This window comes from Solanum tuberosum, unplaced genomic scaffold, assembly GCF_000226075.1.
Source record: "Solanum tuberosum cultivar DM 1-3 516 R44 unplaced genomic scaffold, SolTub_3.0 scf00035, whole genome shotgun sequence".
Classification (NCBI taxonomy): Eukaryota; Viridiplantae; Streptophyta; class Magnoliopsida; order Solanales; family Solanaceae; genus Solanum; species Solanum tuberosum.
In genome coordinates this window covers 2,259,233-2,273,222 of record NW_006238963.1, presented here as the reverse complement: position 1 = coordinate 2,273,222, position 13,990 = coordinate 2,259,233, and the positions used below count along the sequence as shown (strand labels likewise).

The window sequence follows — 13,990 nt, the reverse complement described above, 5'->3', positions numbered from 1 at the left end:
TTCAACATCTGATATAACATTTTAAAATTTTATTTGCAAATTATGTATCAATATGTATAGATACAAAACAAAAATAATTTCTAGTGATAATTAATTAACGATAATAACTTAATTACTGCTAAATGTGTATTTTTAACGACAATTAGCATTTCTTGATGTTACATTTTCATGAATGGTTAGCTACTTTCCAGAAAAGTCCAAGCGTAAATCTCTTGATGTTATATATTCTCATCATTTGCACGTTGAGATTTGTTATGTCTTTATTAATTTGCATCTTCAAGAGCTTAATATGAATGAGTTTGATAGCAATAAGCTTCGAGATCTCAGTTATCATCTTGATAATTTTATAGTTTATGCTCGTAATTCTGACTAGAGGTTCTTCAACTTGAAGGGAATTACCAACTTTGCTACAGTATTGGTGAAGTCAAATTTGCATCAAACTTGGCTACTTGTTTATTTGCTTATCAAGTTGACTCTCATTCTTCGTGTTGCTACTGTTTCTGTGGAATGAGCTTTTTTGTTCATGAAGTACATCAAAAATGAACTTCGTATTAGTATAGGTGATGAATTTTGTAATGGTTGGGTAGTGCTCATTTCTTTAACATAAAATAAATGAGGGTGCTTGCAAGAGTGAATTATTAGTTGTAATTGGTAAGAGAAGCTAGCAAAATTTGGACTTCATTTCTTAGTTTTTTAAGAAATGAAGAGTTTTTAACTATAATGTTTAAATAGTCGTACGCTTATATGGTTATATAATGTGATTTATAGTAACTTTATAATAAGGGAATTGAGCACCCACGAGCCTAAGATCCTGGATCCGCCACTATTTCAAATGCCCCGTACTAAGCAAACAACTTGCCAATCCACAGGTGGAAAGGCACCAAGGAAGCAACTAGCTACCAAGGCTACAAGAAAGTCAGCTCCGGCAACTGGAGGAGTGAAGAAGCCTCACCGTTTTCGTCCAGGAACTGTGGCTTTGAGGGAAATCAGGAAGTATCAGAAATCTACGGAGTTGTTGATTAGGAAGCTTCCATTTCAAAGGCTCGTGAGGGAAATTGCCCAGGATTTCAAGACAGATCTGAGGTTTCAGAGTAGTGTTGTTGCTGCTCTACAAGAGGTTGCTGAGGCTTACCTTGTTGGTGTTGGAAAATATATATAGATGGGGAAATTATAATATCAAAATAATAATATAAGAATTAGGATAAATACTACTACAATAATACTCTTAAATAATATATATGTACATATATATTTATATAATACTTGAGTCGTGCCAGGCACTGTCCTAAGAAACTATTTCAGCGGTATGAAATGTTTCCCCAGGATTAAACAAGTCTTCCCTAATAAATTAGAGGACACAGAAATCAACAAAATATAAATACTACAAAATAAAGCATGTCGGAAGGAGATATATATTTGAAATTGGCTAAGTCTTACTCTTCACTTGGGTTGTTCCTCCTCAAAACTCCATCAACTACTATATATAGAGGAGCATAGGCAGTGGAGGAAAACATATTACACCATATAACTTGGACGCAAATGGAGAATTACTTGGAGACAAAGGAGTTAAATTTGGGGACAAAGTAGATTAATACTTGGAGATTAAGTTGATGGCATAAGCACATTAGTCATCAACTTAATGACATAAGTGCTTATGTCACAAATTAATAGTGTCCAAAATATGTCTTAAATTATTTTAAAATATCCAACACAAAATGTGTCTTAAATTATTTTAAAATATCCAACAATCCCCCATATATTTTAAAATAATTTTGAAATAGAAGAACTCGACTTGCTTTATTTTGTATGATCAAAATGTTATAGGTTTGGTGTCTTTCGGCCTATGAACCAAACTTAGACCGACAAAATTTAACTTACAGAATTATTGGTGAAATATAAAATTTCTATGAACCAATTATTCTTTTGTAAGCTAGAGATTCTACCAATCATATTTTAATCCTCATATTTTGTTGTTCAACGCGGTTTTGCGCCAATAAGCCATGCGCGTGCCTGGTATTCATGAGAGCTCTAGAGACTAGGCCAAAATCTCATAGGAGCGGCTTCACTCCACTTCTCATATAGGTGAATTCATCAAGTGTATACTGCTTTAAATACACCATCCACAAGGACTATGAATTCATTAAGAGTTAATAACTCATCCCTCATAATTAGTAGCAGTTCAAGCACTCTCTATTAGTGCGCAGTGTCAATATCGACTTGTTATTATCCATATGAACCTACTTCATGGGATCTCCAATGGTTGGGTTACCATCTCTATTGACAATCATATTGGCATTAACCCCATCTCTTTCGAGGATTGAAGAATTAATTTTCTTCCCACGGGTTTAGTCAGTGAATCGGCCCAATTCAGTTTTGATTTCACATAATCAATGGAAATTACTTCATCTCTCAGCAACTGTTTAACGACATCATGTCTCAATTTCATGTGTCTGCTCTTACAATTGTAAGACTTATTCTTCGCAATAACAATTGCGGCTTCACAATCCCAGTGTATAAACACATGAGACAATTCATTCTTATCAAAGGGATCATCTGGTAATTCATCCTTCATTAAAGGGATCAACATCCATCCTTCATCAAAGGGATCAACAATTCATCCTTTATTAAAGGGATATTCGCTAAGAAATTTCTTAACCACTCAGCCTCAGAACCAGCCAACTCCAGAGCTACAAACTTTGACTCCATAATCGATCTAGCAATAATCATCTATTTAGCTGATTTTTAGGATATTGCACCACCACCTAAGGTGAACACATATCCACTAGCAAATTTTGTTTCATCTGAATCAGAGATCCAAGTTGCATCACAATACCCTTCTAATGTAGAAGGAAATTCACTATACATGATACCATAATTCATGGTTCCTATCAAATATTTCATCAGTCTACTCAATGCAAGTCAATGCTCATTATTGAGATTATGAGTATATCTACTCAATCTACACACATCATAAGCAATATCAGGCCTAGTAAAATTCATCAAATTCAATACACTTCCAATAATTTGAGCATATTTAGACTGAGTAACTGGGTCACCATAATTGAGAGTTAGCATCATAAGAAGTGGTTATGTCACATCAAAAGATTCAAAATAATTTAAGAAGTCTTTTCACATAATTTTCTTGTGACCACATTATACCATCTTCACTCCTTATTACTTTAACTCCCAAAATCATATTTACTTCACCCAAATCTTTCGTATCAGAATTAGTAGACAAAAATAATTTGATAGTTTTCATAATATTTAAACTTGTACCAAATATAAGCCTGTCATCAAATATAAGCATATTATCACATAATCATTGTCTACCATTTTTGCATAAACACATTTATCTACTTCAACAAAAGAAAAATTGTTTCTCAATAATACTTGATCTAATTTTCATGCCACTATTTAAAATAATAAATCTATATGCAACACTATGTTCAACATATTCAATAAGCATGCAATTAACATTTTAGAACCTATTTTTCTCTTCTCAGGTTCAGGCAACAGAACATTAGTCAGGCACCTCCACACTTTTAAATATTTCACATGTATCAAAATATTTGAATCCAAATCAAATATTAAATTAAGAAATTACATATTATTTATATATGAGACATTTAACATGTTATAATCTAGCATGCAATAAAGAAATAGACAATTTCTTCTCCTTTTTCAACTTGGGTGTATGGCACAAAATCAATTTTGTTTATACAAATGTGCCTAGTAGCACCAGAGTCTATCACCCAGTTTCTCACATTGGCCATAACATTTATTTCCTAAATGACCGCAATAATCATATCATCTGTTTCAACTAAATTTATTTTTAGCTTAGCGGGATTGTCATTTCTTTTCGATATTCTTTTGCATTGAGGTGTATATTTTTTTTTATTATGAAGGTTTTATTTTTAGCATTGGACTTGTAACCATGTATATTTACATACCTGTAATTTTCTTTACCGTAAGCCTCCGGCAGAATGACTTGAACAGTCCAGTCAGGGTAGCACCAACATCAGTATCATCAATAGTTTCAGGACACATATTATATGCCATAGTTTCTTAGATTGTTGGAAAATATATATAGATGGGAAAATTATAATATCAAAATAATAATACAAAAATTAGGATAAATACTACTAAAGAAAGCAAGTCGGAAGGGGATATTTGAAATTGGCCAAGTCTTACTCTTCACTTGGGTTGTTCCTCCTCAAAACTCCATCAACTACTATATATAGAGGAGCATAGGCAGTGGAGGAGAACATATTACACCATATAACTTGGAGGCAAAGGGAGAATTACTTGGAGACAAAGGAGTTAAACTTGGGGACAAAGTAGATTAATACTTGGAGATTAAGTTGATGGCATAAGCACATTAGTCATCAACTTGACATAAGTGCTTATGTCACAAATTAATAGTGTCCAAAATATGTCTTAAATTATTTTAAAATATCCAACAGTTGGCCTCTTCGAAGATACTAATCTCTGTGCAATTCATGCTAAGAGGGTCACGATTATGCCTAAGGATAATCAGCTTGCTAGGAGGATTCGTGGAGAAAGGGCTGTTGGCCTCTTCGAAGATACTAATCTCTGTGCAATTCATGCTAAGAGGGTCACGATTATGCCTAAGGATAATCAGCTTGCTAGGAGGATTCGTGGAGAAAGGGCTTAAGAATAAACTTTTTAGGGTTTAAAGACAATTTGTGTTCAATGGTTTTGCTTTGATCTGTTGTTGGAATGCTAGGCTTAGTAGTGTACATTTAATAGATGTTTTCAGTTGTAGTATGTGTAAACTGGTGGTTTACTAGAATTCTGGAATATTGGTAATGAAATATGTACTCTGTTTTGTTCAATCAAAGATATTGCTATTACATCTGTGTGTTATTTCCCATTCATTGAAGTTTGAAGCATTGCTTGTTGAATTATTGTTAGTAGCTATGGTGACTTATTTTTGCTAATTAAGAAATTTATCATTATCCAATGTTATGGGTTGAACTTATACTGCATTTGACCTGGTAGTAATTTAATGAATTGTCTGTTTGAGTTTAGCTTCGGGCAAAATGAGCTGGGGTGCTGTTGCTGTTGTATTTAAGCTGAGATTGGTCTATTATGAGGTTCCTCAACTCCGGCAAGTTTTAGGTAAGTTTTGAATTTGTATGGCTTTTGAATACTAGATTGCTTTGGGCTAATTCAGTACTATGCTTATCTAAGTTTAAGTCTTGCGTGGCTTCATGATATTATATCGTATTATGGTGAGAGAAGTATGCTGAAGTAGACCTGCTTTTGTTTTGGCGAGTCATCTAAAAGATTTCTGAAATGACTTTCTTGCTATGTAATTTCACTTTTTGTTTAGTATAGTACTTTTGCTTGATGTTACTTTGTGACTTGGTTATTGGATCAATATTCAACTTTTGCTAGAGAACTGATTCCTGTCCTGAACTTGTGTGTGAACTGATGTTTGCCATTATGTACAGTGATCTAATTGATGAGAATGCCAATCTGAATTGATCTGTGGAAGAATTGATTAACTAGTGTACATCTGATGACTCGTTTCATAGAAGTATACGCAAACGGCTTGTTTATTAACATTTGACATATAATTAGTGAAACCACTAGTTTGTATTACTCAAAATTGAATGTCTTGACTGTATATATAAATTTGCCAACAATTGAAGACTGAAACACTTTTGTGATGAGTCTTTGGTTACACATACATAAAGCTACTCTATCTAGAATTGGGGAATTTACGTATCTTTCTTTTTGAAATGGTGTAAATTTTTCTTACTTTTACCTTCTGATATTTGGGTATGAAGAATTTCCATTTATGGTACTTATTCAGTGCTTGCTGTTGCCATGTATTTTGGGGAGGAATAAATGTATCTAGATCCCAGAACACTATCACAAAGAACTACTTGACATTTGTTATGGTCGAAAAAATCCTGATAACAAAATGGACTTTTGTTTATGTAGGAGTAGGAAAATGGAATTCCATTACTTTCTGCCAAGATTTGAGGCACTTTTAATTCAACATTGGCTCACAAAGTCTTCACTTTGTGGCATTGGTATTTTACAAACTGAGCTGTGTTCCCTTTTATTAGTTGTCTGAAACTGAATATTATCTTTGTTATCTAAATGCTAGTGTATTTTTTCAGTATTTCACTCAATATCAATGGTTATCGACTTTTTGTGCTAAACTAGACCTCGTACAAGCTTCCTAATTGCATATTTTTTTGGCCAAAAGTCATTATATATGCTGAAGTATACTTGAGAACACCAGACTGCTAGAGAGATTGTGGACAGATTCTTAGACTGACTGTGATACTCCGAAAAATTAAGTTATGTTTGGAAAAGAGGACTCTATTGTTCTTTAAGGTGTTGAATAAGCCATTCTCTTGTCTTACCTCAGATTGTTGGTCGGTGTTACCTGGGAGAGTTTTTGTTTTTTAAGCTTAAGGCTCGACTTGAAGTACTCAGCTTATGTGTAGATTGCAAATGGTTTCATCAGCGGTTGGTTCTCATTATTAATACTTTCGCAACTGAAGAAGGTAAGACTTTGTTCTGAATGTGTCAACAAAGTGATGGAACCAGTCAAATTAATCTGTTGGGATAAGTAGTGTACAGTCATATACTTGCTACAAATCTTCAAGATTCTCAACCTTACCTAGACTTCTATGTGTTGATATCAGTATCTTCTGAATGTCTGGTATGTATTTAAAAGATTTGTCAATTAAGTAGCTTTCTGTATTTTAAAGATTGGAACTTTTAAACTCAGGTAGGTTAGCTGATGGTGCGACCAAAGACTCAAATTCCATCCTGATTGCTTAAGTACCAGTGTAAGGAACGTGTACACTAAATCAAGAGTTCATGTAAGATGATACTATACAATAATGAATTCAGAATCATAAAAAAGAACTAAGACTCAGATAAGATCATGTCAGGATTATGTAGGTTAACAGTTAGTGAGACTAGAGAGATAAATAGCATCCTGATTGCATACACTAGTGTAAGGAAAGTATGAGTAAACTAAGAGTTGGACTAAGATGATAAAAACATATAACGAAATTCTATATTACTTCAAATAAAAAAATAGTAATCATGTAGTTATTACAACATATATTGAATCATCAGAATATCAAAACCTCTTCCTATTCCTATTCCAGCAGTGTCTAGTAGCAGGAGGGTCATTAGCAAGTTTAGGCATATCGTGGTAGTCAACCAGTACGATCCGTCTCTTGGCTGTCTTTTGCTCTGCTAACCTTTCCTCAAATTTCCTCTTACTTGATTCAAATTTCTTTATTTCGTTGATGCTTTGTGTTTCTTTTTGCATTGGTGCAGAGCTATGTATTGATCTTGTAATTGCACTGCAGTTGCTCTGTTGATGAGGAGGGGCTTGTACTCGCTCGGTTGCCACATTCATCTTCTTCAATGACGCTGGCATGGTCTTGGTTAAACCACTGGTGCACTGCTTTCTTGCTGTTGATTCCGTTCTGCATTGGGTAGGGGTCTTCTTTTCTGCGTCACTATCAATTCTTTTGTGTTGAATCCGGTCAGTCTCCATCTTCTTGAAACCTTTGTGACTCTGTTTCTTTAGTTGTTTGTGTCCATCAAGCTCCTTTTCGAAAGAAAAATCAGAAAGAAGTTTTACACGAGGAGGAGCAACTTGTACATGTTTGGTGGACATCCTCTTTGTTGATCCCATAGTAGTAGTATTATGAGACTGTTGTTGTGTTCCTCCTTTATGACCATCCAAGTCATGCGTCTCGGGTGTTTTCTTCAACTCTTGAGTAATTGCATTGCAATTGTTGTGGTTTTCCAGAGGAGCAACTTGAACAGTTTTCGAGTAAGTTATTCTAATTTTGAGTGGCTTTGTAATCTGCTTCTGGCTCTGCTGTGTTTCTTCCTCAGCATTGGTCACTTCATCTTCATCACCAACGACACAGTCTTCTTCCTCAAGAGTACTAGTGTCGTCATCTTCATCATCATCATCATCATCATCGTCATCGAAGGTACTGGGGTTGGATATCATCCTGATTATCCTGTTTTTTGCGCTTGTCAAATTGATGAGGATATTTGATTCCAGCAACTAGGATAGCCTCTTCAATCATGTGGCATATTTCATAAGGCTTCTTGTCGATGTAATTCCATTTCATGAATACTTCTTCGATATCATCCATTCTCTCAACACTCTTCTAAGCTCTCACTTTTTTGTTTCTTTGTTTGTTTAATCAAACATGACTCAAAGCTCCCTTATATAGGAAATTTTAGGAACATATTTGGAAATAAACCTTATAGGAAATTTTAGGAACATATTTGGAAATAAATCTCATAGGAAATTTTAGGAACATATTTGGAAATAAACCCTATATGAAATTTTAGGAACTTCCTTTCCATTTCCTAAAAGATATTTAAAAATAAACCTTTACCCTTTACAAATTATTAACCTTTACTTTTTCTACACTAAATAGGACTAGGAGTGCATAGACGGTTTCTTCAAGGGATTTTCCATATATGCTACTTATTTTTTTGTTACACCAATTTTGACCCCTTTATTTCCTAAAAGAAATCTACCTTTTATTCGGTTTAATAGTAAAACGTATTTTATCAACTAAATATTACTCCTCTTGAGTAAGTTTACAGGGTAAATAGGAGAATAGTTTACGTATAAAAAATATATTTTTGGTTAAAGAAAATATTTGTCCAATAAATAATTTTGACTTAACATGGAGGTTATTAAGAAATAAAGAAAGACTTTGAAAAATATAACTATAAATTGGATGATCATTTGAGAAATTCGAAAGTTTAATTAGTAGGTGACATGACATACCACATTATCATTTTGGCATACCGTAAAGTCAAATTCTCCGTATAGTTTAAAATGATTACATTTTATTTCACTATTTAATAATTTCATATCAGATTTCACGTTAAATACATGGGAAACACACTAGATACACACACAAGTGAGATATGAGAGTGACGAGTGAGATGAGAGGGAGGCGAACAAGATTTGTCTATAAATCTCAGATACATACGAATCACATTACATATATGTATCCGATGTGAATAGCATGTATCTATGATACCAGATATGTGAGCAAGATATGAGAGTGGCGAACGAAATGGATGATTGGATATAGTGTATCTAGAACAAATTACACCTAATTTTGACCCCATCATCTCGAAATACATATTTTTGGACATATCTGAACACACCAAAATTTGATAGATTCGTAATATTACAAACTAGCGTATATCTATGAAATTTCGGCAAGTTACCATCTAAAATCAAATGAAGCACTTATAGAAGTGTAAAATACTTTTTTTCCTAATAAACCAGAAACTAGAAACTGCAAAGTAATCATATAACAGTGACTCAAAAATTGTAAAACCGAAAGATATGCATTTTAGTGATTTTGTTATAACAGTTGCAAAGCCAGAAGAGCTCTAAACAAATTTTGAAATTGGTAGTCTCCAATCAACACAACAATTGATCATATGAATCATGTTAAGAGCCCATCTCTAGTCCTACTAATAGCACGAGCAACCTCCTCAACCTTAAAGCGCCTACAATACCCAAAGTTCTGAAGTCCTTCCTAGTGTACCAATTCACCCAAACGCAATGTCTTTGTCCCCTCATTTATTTAAGAATTAGTGAAAATACGCTTGCCATCTGTGCTTAATAGTGGAATATTCCACCAACACTTTGCCTTCCTCACGTTAAACCATCATCAATTGATAGTAAGCTTAAAAGAAGTAACTGTTTCTCAAACATCACACAAATATTTTTGAGGAGAAAAGAAAAATTAATCAACTTCTCAGCTAAACAAAGTTAAACTTGTAGCTCAAGAAATTAAGTTAATTAAATTACTTGAATCCTGAATCAATAGACACTAAAGATATATGTTATTTTAAACGGGAGAGTTATGTAACATAGAAACCAGCTAATTACAACATGGATTGTGGTGCACTGGTGGGAGTGTTTCACCCTTAACTAGAGGTCTCGGGTTCGAGCCCTGGTATGGAGAAAATCCTGTTGGAAGCGCCACCCCCAAATGAGCCCTGCAGGCTGCAGAGTGCGATCCAAATTTAGTCGGAGCCTCCAATATGGGTTCCGAACACTAGGTGGGAAACAAAAACAAAAAAAGAGGTCTTGGCTTCAAAGTTTGACCAGACTCTTTCCTTGAATCATCTGTTGCTTCTCTGTTCTCCTTGTTTCTTTTAAGGAGGAATTCACCAGTTAGGGAAAGAATGCAATCGTCGTAAATTGGACAATGATTATCATATAAGACTGGATCAACATGTTTGTCATTGTTGATATCCAAGATATTACTAACTACTTGATTCCTAAGTCATATAATCTTTCTCGTAAGTCTCTACCTGTTCACTGTTTGACTTGGCACACCTATTAAGAAAACAATTATTGATATATGTAGATGTTATAAAAAGTTCGTTTGTATTGCTAACTATTGAATTTTTCGTTTCTCATGGCAATGTACATCAGCATATTGACCGAGTTGTTGATTGTCATCCCTCTTTCAGTTAATTATTGCAAATGCCATCCTAATTCATTGCCACGAAAAAGAAACATCTTTTGTTTATAATCAATTATCAAATTAAATAAATTAAGAACCAAAATAACATATTTGTTATCCATGGAAGATAATTTCAATCAAATAAAATATATTAACGACCAAGTTAAAAATACGTGTACATTGTGTTGGAATGTATGCGTACACCAGTGACCACGGGACCAGGTCCCTCAGCAGAATAACAGTGCAGAAAGTAAATATCACAATATAAAACAGGCACAAGATTTTTACATGGAATCTCCTTGCTCAAGGGAGTAAACTCATGACCTGTCTCACAGGATTTTCCAAACTGTTTTTACTAATCTTCTCAAGCAAAAGTAAAACACAGTTTACACCACAACAATGAGATTAACCTTCTAATCTCACACTAAGTAATACAACGATTACTTAACCAAGCCTAAGCAGATACCACACTGCCCACTAAGCTACCTGCCTCAAGATAAACTTAGACTTCAACTAAGCAGATACAACACTGCCACTAAATCACCTACCACTAGATGACTTAGAATTTTGACTAAGCAGCAACAATGCTGCCCACTAAATCAGTTGACCTTAACTGATTGGAAGGCTTATCTAGTGTATCCATCTGGTCCCTTGTTGATATGAGCAATGTTCTTCCTTGAAGATGACCTTCTTTTCAAGCTTATGAATTTTCAGAGAAAATCCAAGGTTTTGTTTGCCAAATCTTGAGTTCGTGTTTTGTTGGAAGAGACTAAATTAAAATGAACACAAACTCCTTGGGACCGCCCATTGGTTGAGAGCCTGCCTCTCTGGAAGGACGTGCACCTACCACATCAGAAGTGACAGCTTTTCTGACAATTGTCTTGTCGTCCTTTCACATACGCAGTCTTGCAGGGACCAGGTCCCTTGCAAACTTTTCTTGGTGAGTTCTTGAGAAGACTTGCTGGCTCTCTCTCTCCTTTTGAATGAATTAATTAATTTGTTGTTTGTCATGTTGACTAAGTCAATCATAAAGAGTTATTGACCGTTGGTCAAACAACTTCATCCATTCTGATTGGTGTAGTATGCTGACGCCTCACCAACCTTTGACACGACATCTTTACAGTTGTACCCCATTTGAATCTGGACGAGATCAGGGACCAGGTCCCTGCATTTGTGAGGATCATCAAAACACCTAGAATATAACACATTGAGGACCATTTTGATCCATTTCCATAAAACTATCTTTCACAATTTGAAGCGGGAAAAAGCATGTCAAAAAATTTGTAACAATTGTTTTCTCATAATGTGGCTCTCCGACGATTCCTTTATCACTCCCTCTGAAAACTTCAATTGGTTCACTGTAATTCTATGTTTCAAGCGAATTCTTCTTGAAAAGCCGGGCCTTTTTGAATTTGGATACATTAAAATTTAGGGTTTCTTGATCCATGAAATTTGTGTGTTGGCTGAGTCACTCATCAATTCATGGTATTCGGCATTTCAGCTAACTTGTTTTGCTTGTATTGGAATTAGGTGTCCATTGTCAATGAATTTTTTTCCTTTTCATTTCCTCATAAGATGAGACACGATCATGAAAAATTGAGTAGCGGTAATGCAGACACGAATGGGGTTTTTCACAATGTAAAGCCACTTCGAGACCTTGAATCCAATTTGGAGGTTAACCTTGCCAAAGTTTAGAAGACTATTTACTTAAAATTTGTTATGGTGAGATTGCTGGTGATGATGATGGGCATTGCCTTTCTGTTAATTTTGCTGAAGGTTGGTGCATTTTCAGCACAATATTTCCTCTTTGACTACAAATTTCAAATATTTTGAAATAAATTTTTGGCTATAACATATTGTGAGACTTCTTATGTGGTTTCTAATATGATTTTTATTTCAAGAAAATGAAGAAATTCATGTTCAAATGCACTTGTTTCCCTTTGTCTACAAACACTATCTGTTTTTCGGGTCTAACAGAGTACTACTTTTATAGATTTTCTTTTCTTTCCAAGGTTGTCGTATTAATATTTCTTTTCTGTATATTTTGGGATGCATAGCTGCATTGTTGCGTCAAGGGTCGGTTCAGGTTTACAACAGGAAAGTTGAATATATGTATTCATTGGTATTGCATGCTTTGAAGTTCATTACCGAGAAAAGGTTCCCTTTTTTCTCATATTCCTTCCTTTGTATTGAAGTTGATTCTTTAAGTAAAATATTTTTCATTTAGGTTGTAGAATGTATTAAAGTGCAAGTTTTACCATGTAAAAGAGCAGTCTTGCTTCCCTTTTTTCAGTGAGGTTAATTTGCTTTTCTTGAGTTTCATTATTGGTGATGGAATGTACGCGTCCACCAGTGATCATAGGACCAGGTCCTTTTGATAGAGTTAATGTGCAGAAAGTAAATAGCTGGAAATAAAATATGCACAAGATATTTTACGTGGAAACCTCCTTGCTCAAGGGAGTAAAACCAAGACCTGACACACATGATTTTTCAACTGTTTCCACTAAAACTCCAAGTAAAAGTGAAACATGGATTACAACCACAACAATGAGATTAACACCCTAATCTCACACTAAGTAATACTCATATTACTTACTGAGCTTAAGCAATAATCCTATTGTCCACTAAACCAACTAACTCTAATTGATCTAGACTTTAATAACCCCTAACTCTAGCCACCAACTCCGATCTCCAAAACAAGAGCTAAACAAACAGCAACTCTGCTGCACCCAAACATCAACTAGCTCTAGTTGATACTCTTAGGCAACTCTACCCAAGAGAACATCAAAACATGATGTAAAAAGGCTTGACGAAAACTTAGATGATTCGACTAACTACCCCTAGTTAATACGACTCAAACTAAAGACTTAGACAAGCAAATGATCTACTATCCTTTATAACTTAGGAGTAGATTTACAATGTAAGCACATAAGACACAAAGCTCAAAATACAACAAATACTCATCAGCACTCCATCAGGTCCCTTGTTGATATGAGCAGTTTTCTTCCTTGAAGATGGTTTCTTCTTTGTAAGCTTATGAATTTTAAGAAATTCAAATCTTTGTTTGCCAAATCTTGGTTTGTGTTTTGTGAGAAGAGGTTATATTAAATGGACACAAACCTCTTGAGACGACCCCATTGGCTGAGAGTCTGCTTCTCTAAAAGGACGTGCACCAACCACATCAAATTTGGCAGCTTTTCTGACAATTGTCTTGTCTTCCTTTTCACACACACAGTCTTGCATGGACTAAGTCCCTTGCAATGTGTTCTTTTTGAGTTCTTGAGAAAACTTGCTAACTCGCTCTCCTTTTTGAATGAATAAGGTTTTTGTTTATTGTTGTATATGTATCAGTCACCAATCAAGAGTTTTGACCATTGTTAAACACAACCTCGTCCGCTCTTCCCATTGGTGAAGTACACTGCACTTTTCACCAACCATTCTGACATGACAGCTTT

At 34.7% G+C, this 13,990-nt stretch overlaps 2 protein-coding genes across 2 annotated transcripts; one reads left to right on the top strand and one right to left on the bottom strand.

Moving 5' to 3' along the window:
- The first annotated feature begins 211 nt into the window (after nt 1-211).
- Nucleotides 212-4,283, top strand: LOC102599334 (histone H3.2-like). The gene has a single exon (XM_015306694.1). It carries the CDS (start codon nt 833-835, stop codon nt 1,157-1,159), a length of 327 nt encoding a protein of 108 aa, XP_015162180.1. The 5' UTR covers nt 212-832; the 3' UTR covers nt 1,160-4,283.
- Nucleotides 4,284-7,135: 2,852 nt separating this feature from the next.
- LOC107059778 (RNA-binding protein 28-like) lies at nt 7,136-8,029 on the bottom strand. Its single transcript, XM_015306703.1, has one exon. It carries the CDS (start codon nt 8,027-8,029, stop codon nt 7,136-7,138), a length of 894 nt encoding a protein of 297 aa, XP_015162189.1.
- Between the last annotated feature and the right edge of the window lie 5,961 nt (nt 8,030-13,990).

What these genes read in the sequence shown, in the direction of transcription:
- LOC102599334 (XM_015306694.1), top strand. Translation starts at nt 833, where the DNA reads ATGCCCCGTACTAAGCAAACAACTTGCCAATCCACAGGTGGAAAGGCA.
- LOC107059778 (XM_015306703.1), bottom strand. Translation starts at nt 8,029, where the DNA reads ATGATATCCAACCCCAGTACCTTCGATGACGATGATGATGATGATGAT.